Raw genomic sequence first — 10,500 nt, 5'->3', positions numbered from 1 at the left:
CTGGTTGCAGCACACACTTGAGGAGAATCTTTGCAGATTTTCTTCCCACAAATCTTAAACATGCTCACACTATAAGATTTGTAAATAGTGGGGCATCACACACTACAAGATATTCTTACGATTATCTCGCCAGATTCAGCACCTCACGTGACGCGATCTCACGGGGAAGCGCATGTAAACAAAATGGATACTGTGTCACGGCAACTTGCTGTAGTAATACTTATCCTTTGTACCAATAAAAAACAAAAGAAAATAAAACGAGCGTGGACGATATTATTCAAACAAACTACCGTATTTTCTGGAGTCTCATTTTTTTCCTACTTTGGCTGGTCCTGCGACTTATAGTCAGGTGCGACTTATATATCAAAATATATATAATTTAACATGTTTTTAAATGTTAATTCATACTGAAAACATTACCGTCTACAGCCGCGAGAGGGCTGTCTCAAGAATGTCTCATCAAAAGAATATCTTAATGGGAATGATAAAGAGAAGAGCATGGGGGAGAGATCGCTTCAGATCTGGACCTACCGGGGGAGTGTACAAAGTTGCTAGTGCACTAGCTAGCAAATGTAAACATTAGATATCTAGGTCAGTGATCATCTGCTACATTCAGGTCTAACAAAACATGTATTGCACATACCGTATTTTTCGGATTATAAATCGCTCCGGAGTATAAATCACACAGAACAACTAGCAGGGCGTGGAGACGTACCGTTGACCAGCCCCTCCCGTCCCGGTGTTCAAGCCCCCACCTGTAGACTCGTTCCTCCAGCTCTGGCCATCTAGCTTTCAGCCCGCGATTAGCCGATTAGCTTTCTTTGTTTTCTTCATTGCAGTAAGAGTCACCTTTTCTCCAGTCTCCCTCACAAGTTTCTCTCTCATTTCAGACTTTCTTTCTGCTGCTCGATTACCGTTTTCGGGGCTGCATATTTTACTACCTGCAGTTTGTTGTCTCTTTTCTTTCTCAGTTGTCTTTAGGAGCAGCATATAGTTGTCACAAGCCTAGAGCGCCCTCTCGCGGCTGTAGACGGTAATGTTTTCAGTATGAATTAACATTTAAAAACATGTTAAATTATATATATTTTGATATATAAGTCGCAGCTGACTATAAGTTGCAGGACCAGCCAAAGTAGGAAAAAAAGTGCGACTTATAGTCCGTAAAATACGGTAGTTTGTTTGAATAATATTATCGTCCACGCTCGTTTTATTTTCTTTTGTTTTTTATTGGTACAAAGGATAAGTATTACTACAGCAAGTTGCCGTGACACAGTATCCATTTTGTTTACATGCGCTTCCCCGTGAGATCGCGTCACGTGAGGTGCTGAATCTGGCGAGATAATCGTAAGAATATCTTGTAGTGTGTGATGCCCCACTATTTACAAATCTCGTAGTGTGAGCATGTTTAAGATTCGAGGGAAGAAAATCTGTAAAGATTCTCCTCAAGTGTGTGCTGCAACCAGATTTCAAAATCGATTAGGATTTTAAAACTCCTGTAGTGTGAGCCGGGCTTTAATGTTATTGTACCGTGTTGTTCATACCTGTACTGACGGAATGCGTCTGTATGTGTGTGTGTGTGTGTGTGTGTGTGTGTGTGTGTGTGTGTGTGTGACTGTGTGTGTGTGTCTGTCTGTGTGTGTGTGTGTGTGTGTGTGTGTGTGTGTGTGTGTGTGTGTGTGTGTGTGTGTGTGACTGTGTCTGTGTGTGTGTGTGTGTGTGTGTGTGTCTGTCTGTGTGTGTGTGTGTGTGTGTGTGTGTGTGTGTGTGTGTGTGTGTGTGTGTGTGTGTGAGCAGTGAGGCAGGAGGAGAAGCGACGGCTGCTCAGACGAAACACGGAGCTGAAGAAAGAGTGCGCTCACCTGGAAGAACAAGACGAGAAGCTCAACGAGGCGCTCAAAGTAAAATCAACACACACCTTGTCTCCACTGTTAACATCAAGGGTTAATAACGGGAGCGCTTGATTTCACCACCACAACACCAGACAGACGTGTTCGTGGCTTTAAGGAAGAGTTTGAAATTCTGGGAAATCCTTTCATTCTGAGAGTCAGATGTTCAGATTGAAAAGTATCTCAAGTCTGTACGTAAAAGTAATTTTTGAACTATAATAAAAGTAATTTTTATGCTAGAAAAAAGTAATTTTTACGCTAGAATAGAAGTAATTTTGCACTGCAATAAAAGTAATTTTTGGGCTAGAATAAAAGTAATTTTTGAACTAAAATAAAAGTAATTTTTAATTAGAATAAAAGTAATTTTTACGCTAGAATAAAAGTAATTTTTGGGCTAGAATAAAAGTAATTTTTGAACTAAAATAAAAGTAATTTTTAATTAGAATAAAAGTAATTTTTACGCTAGAATAAAAGTAATTTTTACGCTAGAATAAAAGTAATTTTTGAACTAGAATAAAAGTGATTTTTGAACTAGAATAAAGGTAATTTTTGAACTAGAATAAAAGTAATTTTTGAACTAGAATAAAGGTAATTTTTGAACTAGAATAAAAGTAATTTTTGAAGTAAAATAAAAGTCATTTTTGAACTAAAATAAAAGTAATCTTTGCACAAAATCCAGTAGCTTTGCCCTTGACTGACAACTTTAGTGGATGCAAACTAGGTCTGCAAATACCCAGAGTGGTAACATGGCCGCCTGTAAGTTACCCTTCAGCTACGTTCAACTTCTCATGCCACTTTCTACTTCTACTCCGCTACATGTCACAGAGAAATATTGGACTTTTTACTCCACAACTACTAGTTACTTTAGTTACTCCGCTACATTCATCTGTTACAGCTTTAGTTACTAGTTACTTTAGTTACTCAGCTACATTCATCTGTTACAGCTTTAGTTACTAGTTACTTTAGTTACTCAGCTACATTCATCTGTTCCAGCTTCAGTTACTAGTTACTTTAGTTACTCCGCTACATTCATCTGTTACAGCTTTAGTTACTAGTTACTTTAGTTACTCCTCTACATTCATCTGTTACAGCTTTAGTTACTAGTTACTTTAGTTACTCCGCTACATTCATCTGTTACAGCTTTAGTTACTAGTTACTTTAGTTACTCCGCTACATTCATCTGTTACAGCTTTAGTTACTAGTTACTTTAGTTACTCCGCTACATTCATCTGTTACAGCTTTAGTTACTAGTTACTTTAGTTACTAGTTACATGTAGTTTATAAAATCTGATGTTTGATTCTAAAGTAAACTAGCCGACAATATAACGGACTACAAGTCACGCTGAGATGATGAGACCATTAAACACACAACTGGTTGTGTGTGTGTGTGTGTGTGTGTGTGTGTGTGTGTGTGTGTGTGTGTGTGTGTGTCCAACCAGTTGTGTGTTTACAGTTTTTTTTTATTGCTAAACGACAGTGGGCACAACTGGAGTCCCGCGTGCAAAACTCTGACTCCAGTCTGCACAGCAGCAGTTCATGTGGACCAAACTCTAGCTGGTTTTTCATCGCTTGAACACAGTTTTCAGAACTCTACACACTTATCCCAGGACTTTAACCTCAACCTGCACAACACTGTAGATCTACAGCACTTTGTTCAGATGCTAACACACTGCTGTCAACACTGTTAACCACACATTCAAAACAGAATAGATTTCAGTCTGGTGCTGAAAGCCTAAGTAGATGTCTTGTTTTAGACTAGTTAGTGAACATATTTAATTTTTTATTTATACAGAGAAAACTCAGAAAGCCTTTTTTGTATACAAACACCAAATAAGAATGAAACAATTCTACACTGTATGTTTGAGAGAAACAGGTAAAAGAGCAAAGATACCAATATGTCCAGGTAAGATGTCTGAGGTTATGTACACAGCTATAAAAAAAGTGAAAAACACTATATCTTTACAATAGTAAAACTGTGTTCTTACTGTTTTTCAGAAAGTAATGGAGGTGAAAGCAATAGAAACACCACATTTGTTGGTATTTAGAGATGATGCAGACATCTAATGTGATGAAGAAAACTTGCCACATGATGCTGGAGAGAGGCAGGATTAGTCACACTATTCTCTGGTACTGTTACGTATGTACCTTTAGTTTTTTTACCCAGTAATTCCATAAATTACTAGAGACAAAATACTTTATTGAAGAAAACTGCTGATTTTCATGCCTTCTTTTTTACCTTATGTAAAAATTGGTATATTAAACAATCTATATTTTTTCCTTAAGTAAACTATTGAGTAGTGTCAAGTCACTCAAATTGTTCAAACTGTAAAGATGAAAAGTTTGTAATTTGTGTATTGGTGTTTGATGCTAGTGTTTTTACCCTCAGTGTGTTCTGAGTGACAGTGTGTGTGTGTGTGTGTGTGTGTGTGTGTGTGTGTGTGTGTGTTATCTCAGTGAGGACTGTTCATAGTGTTTGGCTGCACTGAGTCTGTTTTGCAGCTGATGTGAACTGTTTAGCTCAGGTGACTGTAGGTAGTGCAGACTGGAGTCAGAGTTTTGCACGTGTGACTCCAGTTGTGCCCACTGTCGATTAGCAATCGGAATAAACTGTAATGGTCTACACACACACACACACACACACACACACACACAACTGGTCGGATCCTTTGCTCTTTCTACAATGGGAGGATTCTTCTTTACTTTTAATACTTTAACTACGTTTTCCTGATGACTATTACTGAAGTTACATTTTCAATGCAGGACTTTAAATTGTAGTTTTAAATTGTATTGAGTGTCCACTGACTGTGTTTCTCCCTGTGTGTGTGTGTGTGTGTGTGTGTGTGTGTGTGTGTGTGTGTGTGTGCATGTACGTGTGTGTGTATGTGCGTGTCTGTGTTTGTGTGTGTGCGTGTGTGTGTTTGTGTGTGTGTGCGTGTGTGTATGTGCATGTACGTGTGTGTGTGTGTGTGTGTGTGTGTGTGTGTGTGTGTGTGTATGTACATGTGTGTGTGTGTGTGTGTGTGTGTGTGTGTGTGTGTGTGTGTGTGTGTGTGTGTGTGTGTGTGCATGTACGTGTGTGTGTATGTGCGTGTCTGTGTTTGTGTGTGTGCGTGTGTGTGTTTGTGTGCGTGTGTGTTTGTGTGTGTGTGTGTGTATGTGCGTGCGTGTGTTTATGTGTGTATGTGCGTGCGTGCGTGTGTGTTTATGTGCATGTGTGTGTGTATATGTGTGCGTGCAGCAGTGTATGGATGTGAGGGAGAGACTGCTGGGCCAGCAGAGAGACACTCAGGCCTCGCTGGAACGCCTCAAAGCTCTCATCAGGCTGATCCAGCGCGACCAGCTCATCCAGGTCACCATGACGACCACCGCCACCATCGGCGCCGCTGCGTCCCTGCTCTCGCAGTCCTGGATCAAACCGACCAGCGCCAACCAGCTCGCCACGGCTTCCTCCGGCGCCGTCCCGGGACCCTCAGCCACCACGCCCCTGCAGCAGAAGAGCCACAGCCAGGACGACACTCACAACTAGCCCCTCCCTTCCTCCCTCCCTCCCTCCCTCCCTCCACAGCGGTGAGGATTTCCTTTTTGTCTGAGTAATATCTAACCATTGTTAAAAAAATAAAATAAAAGAAAACGCCACAAAGAACTGAGAAAGAAAAAAGAAAAGAGCCTCTTTCACTCGATTCAAGTATTTTTTAAAAATCCAAACACCTACAGTGCTTAACGAGATTTCTTTTTTATGTTTTTAATGTTTCTTGGCCTTAATGTATTTATTACAAAAAAAGTTAGATCACAGCGGAGCCGCGCCGGGAGTTCCTGCGCGCGGCCTGAAAGATATTTCCGTTTTATTGTTTTTTTTTTTCTGTTTATTTTGAACACAGGTACAATAATTGTTCTGCGTCTAGCGAGAGAGAACGGTAGAGTTAGAGTGGTAGTCACAGATAAACAAAGCATCGGGGACTGTACATTGATATATCTGAGTAGATGTTTGTTCTCATTCTCCTACGAACAATGTTTTTTGCCATAATAATAATTCAGGAAAAATGTTTTCATCGTGTATGTAAAACGAGCCTTTCAAACAAAAACAGAGAATAACTTTTTTTCAGTATTAATAGAGTTAAAGTCAAAGAAAAAAGTATTTAAGAAAAAAACTTACAGAAATTAGCATTTCTAGTGGAGATTTTAGTATTTTCATGCTGATGATGCCTGTTGATACATGTACGTTTTGGAGTATTGAAGGGGGATCACTGTACATATGTTGTATTATTATTATTATTATTATTCTCATGATTGTGATTATCGCAGGTTTTGTTTTTATCTGAAACAGGCGAGTCTCTGAGCGTTTGGCTGTTTGTTTTCTGTTCAGCAGCGACACAAACAACCATAGGATATTCCCTTTTTTAGTTTTTAGGAAGTCGCAGAAACCGATTGCCATGAATCCACAAAAAGACAACATTATGGGAGGATTTCTAAGGAGGGCTCCACCTTTCTGTTAAAAAGTAAGATCCTTTTTTAAAAACATAAAAACATCCGCGGAATCGCATTCGCTGAACCCACCAGACTCCATGTAAATAAACAGTCATTTTAGCATCATAAAACACACTTCATTCAATGTCGACAGGAACAAAATACATCTATAAAAAGCCGTTTTGGGTCATCTTTCTAGTTCTCCAACCATCACAACTATAGTTTTGGTTGAAATAAACACATAGTTTACTGATCTACATGTGTAAATATGCTGGCTCTATACACGCTAAAAGTCCTGTTTTTTTACATGGAGTCTGGTGGGTTTAGCGCTAGCGATCTCAGAGCTGTTTCTGTTTAAACAGAAAGGTCTTACAGAGGTTTTAAAAGGTTTAGCTCTGTAGGGATCCTTTCCATAATGTTGTCAGACACTTAATAATATAATAATAATAATCTGAGTCTGTCAGCGGCAACAACAGAACTTTTGGTGGACCAAATTGACGATGAACATGTGTCCTGTAGGGTTACATTACAGCCGTTTTATTACAGCGTTCATTACACGCTCAATACTGGACCAATTTCAAAGATTGTTGTTCCCATCAGTCACTTAGACTCAAAAACATAGGAACATAGGGGTCTAGGTTGTAACCCTAACCCTAAATAATATTCTTGGTTGTGTTGCATCACAGAAAACAAAGAGTTGAAACAGAACAAAGGGACTAAGTTGTCATTTTGTTCACAGCTGCACTCAAACAGTCCCTTCCCCCTTTAAAACCAGTATAGAAAATATGCCAAAAACCTTTTCTTTGTTTTGTACTGGGATCATCTCATCAATAATGTCTTTTTTTCTCTCCCCTGCCTATTTCCATATTTTCTGCCTCGGAGCTTTTTGTTGTTGTCGTTCTGTTGTTTTTTTGAGCTCTTGTGAGCGTGTTAACGCTGACGAGCCTGTTAGTCTGTTACAGACGAACACTGCCTCACGTACAAAATCCTTCTCCAAGCCAGGGTTTCCGTTTGTTGTTTTGCGTCATTTGTTTTTTTTTTTAGACACACCGGTCAATCCGAAACGTGACGACTCTGTCAAACCGTAACGCTGCCGTTTGACTGTCAGCGGACAAGCGGGACAAAGACGCCGGCGTCTAATAGCCAGGACACACCGACCAGACGGCCAATCAGACGGCAGTAAAGCCAGTCGGACTGATCAGTCTCCTCGTGTTGGTCCAAAAAGTTCCTCAGAACATACTGAAGAGACGAGACCTAATACGTCTCCATAACAGCAGGCGGCGCTAATCTGGATTGTCGGCCAAGAAAAGAAAACCGGCAGCTGATTGGACGAACGCGTCACATGGGTCTGGTTTCTCCGGAAATTCAAAGCCAGACTGTCGTGGCGGCTCGTTCAGAATACCAGGGCTGTGCTCGATTGAAGAAATTCTTAGTCGACTAAACACTCATTCAATCGTATCGACTAATCGATTAGTTGATTTAATCGACAGATCTGTAAATCTGAGTTTCTCCGCAAAGAGTCACGCTAAAAGGATGCATATATTGAATAAGATAACGCCTCCTTTGCATATTTAAACACAACATTTCAGAAAACGTGTAATACAACAAATAATTGCCATAATGAAAGTAATCAAAGTAGGTTTCACGGTGATATCTGTTAAGGTAAAATGTCAACCCTTAATTCTTGTGTTTACCAGAGATGTGCTCGTACGTACGTTTCTTGGAAATAAGTCATTCAGCATCAAACATGACTAATGGACTAAAGAGATCTAAGTAGACGAAGACCAAAACCACAGATTAGTCGACTGATCCACTAAGAGGGAGCAGCCCTACAGAATACGATATCTCATATTGGACTAAAATAGTTCACCGAAACATGTTTCTGTCCGACTGCCTTTCCTGGCGACAGTGGGCCGTGTGGTTGGTGTGTCTGAGCCTTAAATCGAACCGGGATGCCGGCTTCCTGTCCCGCTCGCTCCGTTTGTCTCGCTAGTCTTCCTGCTGGTCCAGAAAGGTTCAGTTTAAGTGTTCAAAAAACCGATTTTAGACCATTTTTTTTGTTATTTATCAAACTGTACTCTGCTACTGTTAATGCACAAACATGAACAAAGGGTTCCAGTAATAATTCAGAGAGAAGAAATGCCTTTATCAGAAGAAAGAAGGAGTGGTTTTTATTTTATATTTCAAATCATATCCACGTCAACCTGACGCGTCTGGTCTCAGAAGTATCTAAGATACCGAAAAAAAAGATCTTTAGAAGCATCGTCTGCACGGCACAAAAAAGTCTGAAATATAGCGGAGCATCGGTGGCTTCAGTGGTGGCAAACAGGTCCAGCTCGCAGAGAAGAAACACACACACACACACACAGGCACGCACACACACACAGGCACGCACACACACACAGGCACACACACACACACACACACAGGCACGCACACACAGGCACGCACACACACACACACACACACACACAGGCACGCACACACACACACACACACACACACACACAGGCACGCACACACACGCACACACACACACACACAGGCACGCACACACACACACACAGGCACACACACAGAAAACACACACACACACACAGGCACGCACACACACAGACGCACAGACAAACACACAGGCACACACACAGACAGACACAGACTCACACACACACAGACACACACACACAGACGCACACACACAGACACAGATACACACACACAGACACACACACAGACACACAAAGACACACAGACATGCATGCACAGAAACACACACAAACACAGACACACACAGACACACACACACACACACACACAGACATGAATGCATAGACACACACAGACACACACACACACACACACACACGCACACACACAGACACACACACACACACAGGCACACACACAGACACAAAGACATGCATGCACAGACACACACAGACAGACACACACACAAACGCACACAGACACACACACACACACACACACAGACACACAGACATGCATGCACAGACACACACACAGACACACGCACAGACACACACACAAACAGGCACACACACACGCACGCACACACAAACAGACACACACACACAGACACACTAAAAAGACGAGCAATATGGCATCAAAACTGTTTAAAACATATTCACCCCAATATTCCCACTGTGAAGAAGAGCTAGTGAAGGCAGCGCGTGGTTCAGAGAGAGGATAATTATTTGGTGTCCCTCTTATGGAGATACCTTCTAGTAAAGGGTTACCGCTTTTATTTTTACTTTCAATCAGCAAAAAAATCCAGTTTGGATTTCTCAAAACTTGAAAAGAAAATTGACAAAAATGTGGGTTTGAACTAACAACTATGTGATTATTGATTAGCTGTTTTGTCACCCCAAAACAATAATGAAAATTAATAAAACTAAACTCATAATTTCCCTATAATAAATGACAAAGAAAAGCAAATGTAGACATAATGAGACGCTGGAGCGAGCGGATGTTCATCCAGAAAGGTCTTTGGAGGCTAAGCCACACAGACCTGGAACCCTTTCCTTGAATGATTAATTATGCGACTGTTTTCATACGACGAGGCGAGTCAGAATCAGCAGAAAGGGTTTTATCTTCGGAGAAACTCTTTCATTTATTTCTGAAGTCTTTGTCGACGCGCTACAACTCCATTTACTCCCCGTATGAAAGCCCCGAACGCTTAGTTCTGTTCCCGCTGTCACTCAACACGCTGAGCCAAATGCACGTTATGTTTCATACATAAATATATATATATATATATATATATATATATATATATATATATATATATATATATATATATATATATATATATATATAATGTGTATACACTGAACCAAATTATAAACGCAGCACTAAGTTTTGCCCCCATTTTTCATGAGGTGAACTCAAAGATCTAAGACTGTTTCTATGTTCACAAAAGGCCTATTTCTCCCAAATATTGTTCCCAGATCTGTCTAAATCTGTGTCAGGGAGCACTCACGCTTCTCCCAGTGCTTCTTCAAATGCACATCTCAGAGAGGCCTTTTCTTGTGTCCAGCCCAAGTCACACCTGTACAATAATCCTGCTGTCCAATCAGCGTCTTGATACGCCACACCTGTGATGTGGATGGATTCTCTCTAGTGCTCACTA

General features: G+C 40.6%; 1 protein-coding gene across 4 annotated transcripts in view; it reads left to right on the top strand.

The window, feature by feature from the left end:
* Nucleotides 1-5,433, top strand: part of phf21b (PHD finger protein 21B) — a 130,773-nt gene extending 125,340 nt beyond the window's left edge. For 3 of the 4 annotated variants that reach the window (XM_028571392.1, XM_028571390.1, XM_028571393.1), the window contains exons 14-15: nucleotides 1,795-1,898; nucleotides 5,125-5,433. In XM_028571392.1, coding sequence (XP_028427193.1) covers nucleotides 1,795-1,898; nucleotides 5,125-5,412 — 392 coding nt within the window. In that variant the 3' untranslated portion in view covers nucleotides 5,413-5,433. The remainder of the gene's footprint in view (nucleotides 1-1,794; nucleotides 1,899-5,124) is intronic. The other variant, XM_028571391.1, reaches the window with a different exon arrangement.
* Nucleotides 5,434-10,500: the final 5,067 nt, after the last annotated feature.

Source organism: Perca flavescens, chromosome 23, assembly GCF_004354835.1.
Source record: "Perca flavescens isolate YP-PL-M2 chromosome 23, PFLA_1.0, whole genome shotgun sequence".
Lineage (NCBI taxonomy): Eukaryota > Metazoa > Chordata > Actinopteri > Perciformes > Percidae > Perca > Perca flavescens.
This window is presented reverse-complemented; position numbering and strand designations above follow the sequence as displayed.